This window comes from Plasmodium cynomolgi, chromosome 9 (genome assembly GCF_000321355.1).
Source record: "Plasmodium cynomolgi strain B DNA, chromosome 9, whole genome shotgun sequence".
Taxonomy (NCBI): Eukaryota; Apicomplexa; class Aconoidasida; order Haemosporida; family Plasmodiidae; genus Plasmodium; species Plasmodium cynomolgi.
In genome coordinates this window covers 1,221,381-1,235,552 of record NC_020402.1, presented here as the reverse complement: position 1 = coordinate 1,235,552, position 14,172 = coordinate 1,221,381, and the positions used below count along the sequence as shown (strand labels likewise).

The 14,172-nt window shown below is 44.1% G+C and overlaps 3 protein-coding genes across 3 annotated transcripts; 2 read left to right on the top strand and 1 right to left on the bottom strand.

The window, feature by feature from the left end:
* Window positions 1-3,206: 3,206 nt before the first annotated feature.
* On the top strand, window positions 3,207-4,949 carry PCYB_093820 (T-complex protein 1 alpha subunit; the record flags this gene model as incomplete). Its single annotated transcript, XM_004222496.1, has 2 exons — window positions 3,207-4,500; window positions 4,918-4,949. 2 exons carry the CDS (start codon window positions 3,207-3,209, stop codon window positions 4,947-4,949), a joined length of 1,326 nt encoding a protein of 441 aa, XP_004222544.1.
* Window positions 4,950-7,179: 2,230 nt separating this feature from the next.
* PCYB_093810 (hypothetical protein) lies at window positions 7,180-10,350 on the top strand (the record flags this gene model as incomplete). The annotated part of the gene is made up of 2 exons (XM_004222495.1): window positions 7,180-9,391; window positions 9,614-10,350. 2 exons carry the CDS (start codon window positions 7,180-7,182, stop codon window positions 10,348-10,350), a joined length of 2,949 nt encoding a protein of 982 aa, XP_004222543.1.
* Window positions 10,351-11,074: 724 nt separating this feature from the next.
* PCYB_093800 (hypothetical protein) lies at window positions 11,075-13,963 on the bottom strand (the record flags this gene model as incomplete). Its single annotated transcript, XM_004222494.1, has 2 exons — window positions 11,075-13,812; window positions 13,894-13,963. The coding sequence occupies 2 exons, from the start codon at window positions 13,961-13,963 to the stop codon at window positions 11,075-11,077; spliced, it is 2,808 nt and encodes a 935-aa protein (XP_004222542.1).
* Window positions 13,964-14,172: the final 209 nt, after the last annotated feature.

The following is a 14,172-nucleotide window of genomic DNA, read 5'->3' as shown; positions in this document are numbered from 1 at the left end:
ATAATTCGTTTTTTAAAAGTGGATGGATAGTCATGCTTATATAAATTGGAAGGGGCAGAAAAAAAAAAAAAAAAAAAAATGTGCTTGTTTGGATAATTTCCTCCACTTTGTGTTTACATACGGGTAAGTTAATACTCCTACATGAAGATGTCAAAGTCAGTTTCAGCGTCATTTAAGTGGACTTTCCATTTTCTTTCACCAAACTGAGGAGAAAGAAGTGCTTATGTTTTGTGGTCACATTTTCAAAGCGCATAAAAATTAATGCGTACCTTTATGTCTACGCGGCAGTGATGTGCTATTTGCGGTTTGTGTAAATAAAAAGACACTGTAAATGAGAGGGAGAATGGCTACTTTGGGCATCCCAAAAAGTTTGTTAAACACGTTGGAATTGCACACGGGTTATTGAAAGAGCCGCTGCGAAAGGCACATACGTGTGTGTGCATTTTTTTCCCTTTCATTTGTATCACTTTTTTAAATCAATGAGGAAAATTAAAAGACAAAGAAAAGGTTTCCTTTTTTCCGCATATCACCCGTTTCGCTTAAGGGTAATAATTTCCCAGGGGTCCTTCGCCAGGAGGGAAGGGGGAGGGTTGATAAAACCCTTTGGAGGATGCCATAATGAACGCAAACTGCAATTTGGGAGATGCTCTTTAAAGGGAAAGGAAGCATTTTCGAGAGTTTAGTTTGTTCCCTTTTTGAGGGGCCAAGAACGCACGCGCTAAGGGGAAGCTCCTGGAAAGGGCAGGGATAACGTTGGAAAGCTGCGTATGTATAAGCACCTCCCTTTGCCGTTTTGATCTCACATGATGTGCGTGCATGTAATATATGTAATTTACACAGGAGCGATCCGTGCTTCCTGTATGGCGAACTGCCCCAATTTTGTTCCCCTCCAACTGAACCGCGCGGCGTTCCATCTACCCCGTCGCGGAGCGCACTCTTCTCGCCCTCAAAAATTGCAACCATGCTTAGAGGCGCCGCACCCGTGTACATCACGGGAGTCACCTTAAAAGTGCGTGCACCTCTTCTCTCGCTTTCTACTCGGGCGTGCCAGCGTGACCAAATAAAGAGTGACACCCCTGCGTGACCAAATAAAGAGCGCTTTTTTAAGGCAGTGCGGAATAACCGCATGGACATGCTCTCTTCCCCCCACTTGTGTGTAAATCCCCATCTAATATTAACACCCATGGGGCTGAACACACGCGCACAATTTTGCGACAACTGTAGCTTCAGTTATATGTGTGCATAAAGGCACCCTAGTACTTAAGCGGATGGGTAAATAAAAACGATCAAAGTTGGCTTTCGCATTAGCAAAATAAACCTTAACGGATCCTTCACCGTGTCACTTAATGGTGTACCTTCACTTATCCTTACCCTAGTCCAGAGGCAGCTACATCAAAATGAAACTTCCAACTCGGGGTATGCACAGAGGGGGTCTACACCCGCTGGAACCATTTTTGAACTCTCCGAAGTGACAACATCATTTTGCGGGCCTGGTACATATAGCTACATGGTCATGGGGGGAAAAAGAAGCGGTCCTCAAAAAGTTTTTTTTTTAAGAAGCATCAATATGGGAGGGAAAAAAAATAGCCAACAGGTGGCATCTTAACGTGGAGGTAACTAAAAATCATGTTAGCTGTATGCCCGCTTTTATCCATGACACTAAACTGGTATTATATAAAATTTTACGTGAACCGTGTGTTCCCTTCTCGCATTTCACCAATGTGCTTAGATGAGGTGGTGAAAATGTGCTTAATACGGGAAGTGGGCTTGGGAATAAATAAAAAAAAAGAGAGTAATCTCCGAGTAGTAAAAAAGTCTATTATGACGATAGCCCCTCCACAATTGAGGAACTTAACTCGATAGGGAACACGACTAATAATGTTCTTAGTCCTACCACCATCTGCATTGCATAGCCAACTTGGGCAGCACAATAACGACTGAATTGAAACGGGGCGTACTCGCAAAAAGGAAAAAAAAAATGCCTACTTATGTGTACAATAATTGCGTACATGCCAATGGTCATGCGTGCCACGGTAGGCTATGCCATTTTAGTGCTTTTTTTTTTTTTTTTTGCCATTAAATGGAGAAAGGGAAGCTACATCCGTTTCCTTCTGCGCCAGCTATTGTAGCGTCATTTTGTGCATTCGATTGTACGTCATTTTGTACGTCATTTTTTACGCCATTTTGTGCGCTATTTTTTACGCCATTTTGTACTCCATTTTGTACGCCATTTTGTACGCCATTTTGTACATGCTTTTTTTTTCACATTTCCCCCCCCTTTTTTTTTTTACATCGTTTTTCGCCCATTTTTTGCGTTCCCCCCCATCCAAAGAAGTATAAGTAAAAACATATGCCTTCTTGACAAAAACAAGGGAGAGGTTCCCCAACTTTCGCTTTTTCGAAGGAAAAAAATTGACGTCCCCCCACGCCGCGCATATATTGATCTTATCTACATTTGCGCACACGCGAATTGCCAAAGGGGAAGGTTAATGAGTGACCGCCTCGCGCACAGGAGGAGCAAAGAACGCATCAGAACAAGCGCGCATCGCTGCATATCGCTGCTTACCGCTGCATACCGCTGCATACCGCTGCTTACCTTTGGATAAGATTACAAAATCGAGTGCCACTTTTAGGAGGCCAGAATGTCTTTAAGCATCTACGGGAATCGGGAAAGCGGCCAGGATGTGAGAACGGCGAACGGTAGGAGAGCAAAGAGGGCAACGGAGCGCATGGAGGGGCAAGAAGCGTAGCGGGTGAAGCCGTCCCCGCGCGCAGTCAACGTGGTGCATTGTTTGGTGTATGATTTGGTGAGCGCCCTTCAGTGTACTATTCGCAAGCACCGCGTAAAACCCCCCTCTTTCCACTCATCTCTCCTTTCATCTTTCCACTCATCTCTCCTTTCATCTTTCCACTCATCTTTCCTCGGATGCTTCCCCTTTTTAGTGACCGCCGTGCAGGCGCTGTCAAACATTTTGAAGTCGAGCCTGGGGCCACAAGGATTGGACAAAATGCTGGTAGATAATATCGGAGACGTCACGATCACAAATGATGGAGCAACGATTTTAAAACAGTTGGAGGTACAACACCCAGCTGCCAAAATTTTAGTGAACCTATCAGAATTGCAAGACCAGGAAGTAGGAGACGGAACAACCTCAGTAGTGTTACTAGCATCAGAACTGTTAAGAAGGGGAAACGAACTAATAAAAATGGATATTCACCCCACGACCGTCATCTGTGGATACAAATTAGCTATGAAAGAGTCAGTCAAGTATATTAAAGAAAAACTAAGTGAACGAGTAAGTAACTTAGGAAAGGATGTAATTATTAATATTGCAAAAACAACCTTGTCTTCAAAATTTATTGGATATGAATCAGAATATTTTGCGAAAATGGTAGCGAATGCTATTCAATCTGTAAAAATTATTAACGATGCTGGTAAGACAAAGTACCCTGTGTCATCTGTTAATGTAATAAAAGTACATGGAATGAGTTCACTAGATTCTAAATTGATTGAAGGATATGCTATTATGAGTGGGAGAGCTTCACAATCCATGCCTACTGGTGTGAAGAATGCGAAGATTGCCTTTTTGGATTTTCCACTAAAGCAGTATAGACTGCATCTAGGGGTTCAGGTGAACATAAATGATCCCACCGAGTTGGAAAAAATAAGACAGAGAGAAAAAGATATAACAAAAGAACGAGTAAATAAAATTTTAGAATCAGGTGCTAATGTGATCCTTACCACACAAGGTATAGATGATATGCCACTAAAATATTTTGTTGAATCTGGTGCCATTGCTGTTAGGAGAGTCAACAAGGATGACTTGAGGAGGATTGCAAAACTAACCAATGGACAGATCAGACTCACCATGTCGTCTCTTGATGGAACGGAGAAATTTGAACCAGCTTCCCTAGGCTACTGTGATGAAGTATATGAAGAAAGAGTAGGTGATTGGGATGTTATGTTTTTTAAAGGATGTAAAACGTCCAAATCTAATACCATTTTGTTAAGAGGGGCAAACGATTTCGTTTTAGATGAAATGCAGAGATCCATTCATGATGCGCTTTGTTCAGTTAGCAGAGCGTTAGAAAGTAACTACGTTGTTGTTGGTGGGGGATGTGTAGAAGTTGCTCTATCTGTTTACCTCGAAGATTTTGCGAAAACTTTGGGTTCTAGAGAACAGCTAGCCATTGCAGAATTTGCGGAATCTTTATTAGTGATCCCAAAAATTTTAGCCCTAAATGCGTCCTACGATTCTATAGACTTAGTATGCAAGTTACGAGCATACCACACCAAATCGCAGGTCATGAACACGGACGATCCAAAGGACTATAGATGGTATGGGTTAGACTTGGTTAACGGAAAAGTTGCCAATAATTTGAAGAACGGAGTTTTAGAAGCCATGATTAGCAAAATAAAGTCGATCAGGTTCGCCACAGAAGCTACCATCACAATTTTGCGAATCGACGATTTGATTAAGTTGACTCCTGAGGAGCGTCGTGAGGAGCAGCCCTGATGGGTGTTCATACATCGGGAGGTGCAGCCCTGAAGGGTGTTCACTCCTCGGGAGGTGCAACCCAGAAGGGTGTTCACTCATCGGGAGGTGCAACCCTGAAGGGTGTTCACTCCTCGGGAGGTGCGCCCAACTGCGCATCATACCACGCGTATGCTATCTACATGTGGATTTATAACATCCTATGCATGCAAAGCGGAACGCACAAATTGTGTCCCCTACCCCCATGGGTGGCTATCAATCCTGGGGAACCCACCACGCACGATAGGAGGCATGCCAATTTGTGTCCTGCACAAGTAGGAACGAAGAAAAATGCTATCCATGTACATTGTCAATATTGATGATGGAAAAAGCGGATTGCGTGGAATTTTTTTTTTTTTTTTTTTTTCTTCCCCCTGCACAGTAGGGTTATACACGTGCATGCTCATTCCTTAAATGTGTAACGCGTCAGTTCAGCTTGTAACTATCTCTCCTTTCGACATAGACAACGAATGGAAATTTCCCTCCACGCCCCTTCCCGCGAATTCGTAGGTGTAATTTAGGTGCGTCCTTTTGTGTACGCGTGCCTGTCGCAGAGATGCGGCGTGGAAGTAGCCCTCGCGGGATGCAGTGTGCGGAGTGCAAGCCGTGTCGCACATTTTGCACTATTATATTGTATTATATTTTTACGCCATTTCGCCCCCCATTTTTTACCTTATTTTTACTCTTTTTATTTTTCCCCTATTTTTTCCCCAAATGGAAACTACCCCCCATCAGTTAATTTTTTTTTTTCTTCTATTTTATTTTACTTTTTTTGCGAACGCACCGCGCGGGACCAAAGGTGGACCACCCCTAGGCTGCAGAAGCGGTTAGTGGAAAATTAAAAGGTAGCCCTCATGGGCGGCAAGTACTACTTACACAAGTGTACACATACGGACATATGCACATACGGACATATGCACATACGCACTTATACACATACGCACATATATACATGCACACATATATACATGCACACACATACACATACGCTTACACCGGTGTGTGCCGCTTGCCCCACTAGCTAGCTGTACATTTAAAAAAAATGAATCGTCCCCACGAATTAGAAATAGACGCAAGACTAATTTGGCTGTGCTGGTGTGAATTGTTAATTCGCCAAAAAATGGAAATGATGAAAAAAGAATTTTTCTTTTTACATGTTCTAACAAGAATATGCTTTATCTGTTCAAAAAAAAAAAAAAATAAAATAAAATAAAATAAAATAAGCGCCTTAAAATGTAGCCGCACAGGTAAATAGAATAATTAACCAAGCCAGCGTTCACCTTGTGACCACTGTTCAGTTAAGCAGATGGAGTAGAAATGCCAAATGGGCTATGTACTTCATCACAAAAGGGGGGTTGCCCCAAATGAACTGCCTCTTGGTAATCATATCTGGGAATGAGGAAGGAAAAAAAAATTGAGCAACATGGGCATTCCACAAAATAATGTGGAGGTGTGCCATTTGTATGAACTGCCCTGGAAATGCCTCCCTTGTGAAGCGTTTGTTTCTGTGTGTGCTTCATCTAGTTAATTTTTTTATTTTGGGAATGTGAAGAAGACACTTGTGTCGCTGTGCTTGTGTGAATGGACGAATCGTTGTTGCTTCCATTTGGCATCACAGATGGAGCGGGTGGGGTGTCAGGGCGGATGTGGGTGTCAGGACGGATGGGGTGCCAGGGCGGCATGTACAGGACGAGGTCCAACTTTCCGCAGAAAAAGGCACTTATCAAAGGTGAATCAAACGAAGCTGACACGGAACGGACTACTAATTTGTAGATCCTGTTGAGTCACCCATTTGGAATAAAAAAAAAAAAAAATCCTTTGTTAAAGAACAGTTTTTACACGTAGACAACCCTTCACAGTAGATGTAAAAATGGAGGTACATTTTCACCCCATCAGGAAAAGGCAGACCCATCCGTTTGGGACAACACGGTGAAGAGGAACGTTTGGTGGTGGTCCGCTTCGTTCCCTTCACGTGTAGTGTGTATTTTTTACTTTACTTTATTTTATTTTATTTTATTTCGTTTCGTTTCGTTTCATTTGTTTTTTTTTTTTTTTTTTTCTTGCTTCGCAATGCAGTTGTGCTAGCTTATTCGTTTCCACTTCCCGTGTGTTGACTCCACTCCAAGTAGCTGCCTACTAATGTGTGGTTGAAATGGTTAGACGTTCCGTTTGGCACTCCCACACAGGGTCCATGGTCCATGGCGCAGTTTCATACACGGGTTAATCAAAAGTGTAACGCCTCATCTGTCCATTTGACCTGACCCATTTTTTTTTTTTTTTTTTTTACCCTCCAATAGTCTACATACACAGTACAAATGTCCCTTGCGCATTTCCCCATTTTTTGAAGTCCGCTTTGTGAATTGTTCCATTTGAAGACACCTCAATTTTTACCTCTACACTTGTGACCCTTCGAGGGTGATCTCTCTAATAGGTATAGTTAAACAGTCATGTGGTTTCCTTCCTCCAAGGTAATCACTCAAATGTCTATCTAGCCATTCTGATAAAATATACCTCGGACATCTCCATTTGTCACGGGTAAACATTTTTGGCTAGCTGGACAAACGAGGTGTCTTCTTCTCAGGGGGAAGTTCCCATCTGTGGGGTCATCATTATTTATCAAAAGTTGTTGCACCTTCTTGAGAAAATGGAGAGCGACAATGGAGTGAATACTACCCCCCTAAGAGACAACCCTGAAGAAACAAAAAACCAAGTCAATGATACTCTCCCAATTGGTAAACATATTAAACTTATTGAAAAACTCAAAATAAATAGCATTTCAACAGGAGTAGATTCTCACAGAAGTTCAGAAAAATCAACTTCAAATCAGATCAACTTGGGAGAAAATATTCAATATGCTCCTTGTGGTTTATCAAAAAAATATAACGAAAGGGATGATGTAGTGGAGACACTAACCAGCATGAGCACAGGGAGAGCAGAACAGGGAGATCATTCCACAGAAACGAACGCAAAGGTTAATTACAAATTAAACGTACTTAGTTTGGGACAGTACCCCCTTGAGGGGGATCATCTTGAATCTCAACCCATCAGTGGTAGATATCCAAATTGTGATACACACATATTGGGCAAGAACATCGCAAATGATTTTCCCCATATTAGTGATACTCTCTATAAACCAAAGAAGGATAAACTCCGTTTTAAGAACATCCAGAAGGTAGCTACTTCCCACATGGAAAAAAATTATAATTACATATGGGGGGATGACAATATATTGCCATGTGAATACAACTTGGAGCAATTTGGAGTAGACATTTATGGGGCAATGGAGGCGAACCTTTGCGGGGAGTATGCAGGGGGCACGTTCGTGGAGGAGGCGGAGAAGAAGAAGGAGAAGGGAGAACCCACTCGGGGGGAAGGCAAAAGGAACGACGCTTTGGAGTCAACGAAGCAGCACAGTTGGACTGAAAATCGAGATGACAAACAGGCGGTAGAAGACAACAGACGGGGGAGAGGTGCACGTGGAACAAACCGAGTTGGAAGCAGCGGGGGGGATAACCCAGACTGGGGGATAACATATTCACAAAATGGATTAGCAGAGATGACCCTCTCTCCGCATTCCACAGCTGCGGATTTGCTCACCTCATTTTTTCCTCCACCCGGGAGGTCCCATCTGCTAGGGAGGGAAGCAGCCACCTCTTCACTCGCCACTTCACTGACCACTTCATTGACCACTTCACTGGCCACTTCACTCACCCCTTCACTAACCCCTCCACTCACCCATGTGGGCAAGTTGGAGGCTCCCCTCAGCGAGGAAATCCTCCAGCAGGCGCTCAACGAAAACTACTATTACGACTTAAGGACCAACCAAGTGTGGGTTCCCAGGGGGGATGCAGGAGGAAACGATTTGGGTGCATCCGAAGGGGAGGAGGGACTCCCCACACGTGAGGAAGCTACACATGGAATGACTATACGAGGGGAATCTACACCTGTGGCAGCCTCCATTAGAAAAATTAACGATCATGGGCTTTCACTTCTATTTGGCATTTTCCCAAATGAGTGCGAAGTGGTGGATGGTTTTGACAGCGAAGGGAGAACCAGAACCCCCAAGTCGGAAGACCCAGATGTAAAAATGGTGGAAGACACAAACGTAAAAATGGTGGAAAACCCAAACGTAAATATGATGGAAGACCCCTTCTTGAAAATGGCGCAAGACGCGCTGTTCACGAAGGGGATGCAAGAATTCCCCCTTCTGGATGACCACATGCTCCTCCCATTTTATGCCCATCATGGAAACACACCTGTTCAGGAAAAGGAAGTGACCCAAAGAGGAACCTTTATCGACGAGGAGGAAACCTACATGCAGTATATGTTAGGGGAATTTTCTATTTTGGACCAACTGGGGGCACATCACAAGGGGGGAAAGGAGGGAAAGCAGGGCATGGCGGGCAAGGAGGAAGAAATGACAAGCGGCAGAATTGACAACGGAGGGAACCAATCGGTGTCACCAAACTCCGTTCAGTTCGAAAGACGCTTAAGAGAGAACTACGAAGAAGACCATACCGCTCTGCAAACAGGCGACAACTGGGGAAACGTCGAAATGGGGAATAACACAAATTTGACGCGTCTGACCCAACTGGAGGAAACGCTGCTATCGCAGAGAAGAAATCTTTTTGAAGTGTCTCCGTGCGAAACGGAAGGTGTGGACTTAACCAGTTTGTGTAACCTTGGCGGGGAAAACAGATGGGGTGAAAAACGGCAAGACGGTGGAGAAGCAGCTCATTCGTACCATTTCGCATACCCAATGTCTCGACCCTACGAAGACAACCAACCAAACGTATACGTGGACCGCGACTTGAAGAACATGGCCAGTGAGCCCAACAGCTACGACTACTGGTGTGGTAGCTCTTTTCTCAAGTACGCAATGGGACAGGGGAAAAAAAACAAAATAAAAAGTAGCGATAATAATGATAGTAACGATAATAATGATAGTAATGATAATAACGATAGTAATGATAAAAATAAAACGCTGCGGGAGGATGGGTTCACAGGTATAAGTTTTTCAGATCACGTTTTGCCACAAAATTACGATAAGCACAAAACATACATCGTTGAAAATCCAGAGGAGGGGAACCAAAAGGATAATCATTACCATGAAGAAAATGTCATGCTTAGTAAGAGGCTGTCCAAATCTTTGGCTAAGTACACGTTAATCGTTAATGTGCCATCGAATACCACTCGGAAGGATCTACTAGCCGTATTTAGCAAATTCGGGAATGTAGATTTAACCATGGTGGTTTGTGATAAGAAATCAAGACACCCTAATAAGGAATGGACTGCAACATCGGGATATGCCTTTGTGCGATTTTCAACAAACCTGGAAGCCCAAAGAACCTTGAATGCTGCATGTGCAGGTGGAATTCGAATTAGAGGAAGCAGAGTTCGTGCTACGTGGGCAAAAAAAGATTCCTACTCAAAAAGGGAAAAAGAAATAACTTTCAAAATTCCTTCATCGATACTTCTCATCAACATAGATGAGTTCATCTGTTCCATATGCAAAATAAATTTATCATATGAGCCCATATTATTTCCATGTTGCTATTCTTCCTGTTGCTCAGATTGCTTAAGGGGATACCTTATCGTTCATGCAGTTGGGGAGAACATAGAATGTCCCAGCTGTTCCTTGCACCTGTCGGATGGACTAATAAAAATTGATGAGCATTCTAGTGGAGTGATGGGTCTGCTGTACAAAATTCACTCGAACGTTAAAATTAAGTGCCAAAATGAGAACTGCAAGTGGGTTGGCTTCCAGCACCAGTACGTTAACCATTTCTTTTCCTGCAAGTTTGGTCTCGCCTAGGGGGGAGCCATGCGATGTGAAGAGGTGCAATGCGAAAGGATCCGATGTGAAGAGGTGCAATGCGAAAGGATGCGATGTGAAGAGGTGCGACGCGGCGCATGACCTAACGTCCGGTACATAGCAGCCTTGCGAATATATGGACTCTACACTGTGCATTCACGCGCCGAAGGAGGTACCCCACCCCTTGCGCGAAATGCCCATCAACCCCAGTGTGCACGGTCAGCCAAGATGAGGCATATACATTAGCAAACACCGCTATACGCACACTCATCTACACACACTGTACATGCTTCACTTTAGCCATATGGCAACATCAGTTTAAACAAAAATTTGGCACATAAAAAGGAAGAAAAAGGAAGCAAAAGGAAGCATAAGGAAGCAAATGGAAGCATAAGGAAGCAAAATGAAGTAGAAAGAGGCAAAACGGAGCAGAAAGAGGCAAAACGGAGCAGAAAGGGGCAAATCGAACAAAAGTTACGCTGACCCCCTCCCACGCAACGGAAACGTGTTAAAGAAGTGGTCAGTCAAAGAATTGTGCGGATGGTAAGGATGGGGGGGAGTGTCGCGCCAGTTTTCCCCCTTGGGCGCCCAAGTTATTTCCTCCCCGTATTTACTTATTTATTTGCTTATTCATTTGCTTATTTATTTGCTTATTTATTTGCTTATTTATTTACTTACTTATTTTATTTTTATTTTTTATTCTTTTTCTTCCGCCCTTTTCTCCTCAATCCCGACCTGCATTCATGTCGGCCAACAACAAATCGATGGCCCTTTCGATATTCCCCTGCGTGTTGACTAGCGCCTTTATGCACTTCTGCTCATCCGTGAACCCCATTCCTCGTAGTGAATTCAGTTGCTCGGCGTACAGCTTGCAAAAATATTCTTGTTCACTCTGCGCGCTACCGCCAACGATGCCACCAATGCTGCTTCCACCTCCACCGCTGCTTCCACCTCCACCGCTGCTTCCACCACCACCGCTGCTTCCACCTCCACCGCTGCTCAGTAGCTTGATCGCCTCAGACATGCTTCTCAAATCGAGGTTGTTGACATGGTTCTCCAGGATGTTTAGCGGGCTAGAGCTAGCATTCCCCAGGTTGCCACTCCCTAGATGCATATTCAGCACCGCACAACTTGGGGAAATACCCCCATTCGACTTACTCACATCACTTGGTAACAAATTTGGAGAGCCTTCCTCCATCGAACTATCTCCCTTCACACAAGTCACGCTTACAACATTGTGCAAATTACCCATGTCTCCTTCCTCCCCTTTGTTATTACTCTCTTCTAGTTTATTCTCATAGATAACCTCCTTTACAAAATTTTGACTGTCATTCCTTTTTTCTCCCAAATGGAGTTCCCTTTCATGAGCACTATTGACAACCCCATTATCTCTTCCCTTCTCTGCATCGCCAAGAGGGGGGCTGCTACTCTTCGAAGCGATTACCTCCCCATTCCGGCTGATAATGGATGGAATATGCAGATGGGACTTCCAATCTTTTTCATTATTCACTTGGTCTTTCACATTTAAAATTCCTTGGTTTAGAGAACTGGCGCCTTCTGGGTCGTCCTTGTTCTTTTGTACTTGTGTGTACTGGTTAATAAACTCATTCGTGAGGTTATTCGAGAGGTTATTAGTGAGGTTATTAGTGAGGTTACTCGTGAGGTTACTCGTGAGGTTACTCGTGAGGTTGGATCCGAAAACTAGCTTGTCGCTAAATAGGTTGTTGTTGAACAGGTCGCCCAGGGGGGAGCCACTTGCGGGGTGCGTGCCATTGGGATGAGCGCTACTGGGGGGGCCGCTAGCTGGGGGGCCATCTGCCGGGGGACCGCTGACCGTGGACCCGCTATTTAACGACCCCTTGTTCAGCAAACCCCCGCTGAACAGTCCGCTGTTGAGTAACCCGTGGTACATCTGCCGGTTGTTCATCTGCGCGCTGTTGAAGAGGTCGCCCATGCTGCCCATCCCGTTCATGCCGCCAATCCCGTTCATGCCGCCAATCCCGTTCATGCCGCCCATCCCGCTCATCCCGCTCATCCCGCTCATGCCGCTCATCCCGCCCATCCCGTTCTTGGCGCCCCCCTGGCTTTGAGGAGGCGCCTGGTAATTCTGCAGCAGGTCCAAAATGTTTGTCTTGAAAAGGCTGTTGTTGCCTCCCAACCCGCTGCCCCTGTTCTTCTTGCTCGATTTAAAAAGGTCATTGCTGTTGTTAAACAAATTATTATTCATGAGAAGATATTTATCTAGATCATTATTTTGACTATTTTTGTTTTTATTTTTTGTATTCACATCTTTGGAAGCCCAGGGGTTCGGGAAGGCTTCACTGGTGGGTGGAGACGACGCTTTTAAGTCATAGTGTTTAATTTTATTTTTTTTATTTTCATTAGATGCTTCACTCGCAGCATACATGGGCTCCTGTATGTTATGGTACATTCGTCTCAGAGTGTTGAACCCGCCTGGAATTGCTTCTATGTTACTTATAGCTCGATCCGTGTTCCTCATCAGTTCTTTCATTAATGACGGATTTTTAATCATCTCAAAAGACTGCTTCAATGACTGAGAATCGTTTAGCATGTGGTGTATCTCTGAATTTTTTTCTCTTAACTTTTGCAACTGTTTATTCGAGTCCATTATTGATTTCAGAAAATCACTATTATCAAACATGGAAGAAATTAATTTCGATATATTATCATTTTGGGGGAACTTGCCAAAATCGTTGTACTCCTCTCCAATGGTACTTAACTGCGAGCTGGTGATTCCTGAATCCAGGATGGCGTCGTTTCCGTTCTTTTTCCTATTAATCTTAATTGCGTATAGGATATCATTAAATTTTATATTGTACTTGGCCAAGACTTCAACATCCTTCAGCAATCTGCCCCTGTAAATGATCCTATACTCCTCATCACCATTGTGTAATATTTTCCTCAGGCTTTTTTTCAATTTTTTTACATTGATGTTTTTGTCTATCTTACACTTAATGGTGTTGTTATTACAGTCGTTTGTTTTTACCCTAACGTAGATGTAGTTGTGGCCGTTCTGTTTTTCGCTCTGTTTTTCGCTCTGTTTTTCGCTCTGTTTTTCGCTCTGTTTTTCGCTCTGTTTTTCGTTCTGTTTTTCGCTCTGTTTTTGTTCGCTGCTTCTGCCTTTTTTGTTCGTTTCGCTTGTGTCTTGCTCCCCCTTTTCTTGGTCGGACTTTTTTAACGTGCCTGTGTCATGTGGGCTCTTCGTACATCCCTTGTCCGAGTTGGTCACGCCGTCGGGTTGGTCATTACTCGGGTGGTCACTACTCGGTTGGTCGTTATTCACTTGGTCACTACTCGGTTGGTCATTACTCGGTTGGTCGTTATTCACTTGGCCACTACTCGGCTGGTCATTATTCACTTGGCCACAGCTGTTATTTGGATTGGCTTTACTACCACCATACAAACTGCTCCTGCTGTGACTGCCTTTCGGCACTTCTTCACCTTCGATGTAATCATCCGAGGACGACTCATCGTCTTCTTCTTCCGAGCTGTGAGAGTTGTTTATTACATGGTTGTATTCACTCACGTCGACGCTGCTGTCGAGGTCCGCGTGCGGTTCCTTTTGCTCCTTGCTGCTTAACGAATCTAGCATGGTTGTCGCGCTGGGGTTGCGTCCGTTCTGCGTGCACGTTGCTTCTACTTTGCCTCCGCTTTGCTTCCACTTGGCTTCTTCCCGCTTTGCCGCGAAAGCGCTTTCCCTGTTCTCTACCTCTTCGTCCCGAGAAGGAACCTTTCCTCCGCGTGATCACAATCACTGAATGAGTTACTCACCCTGGTGAGTTTTTTCTTCCCCTTTCCTTC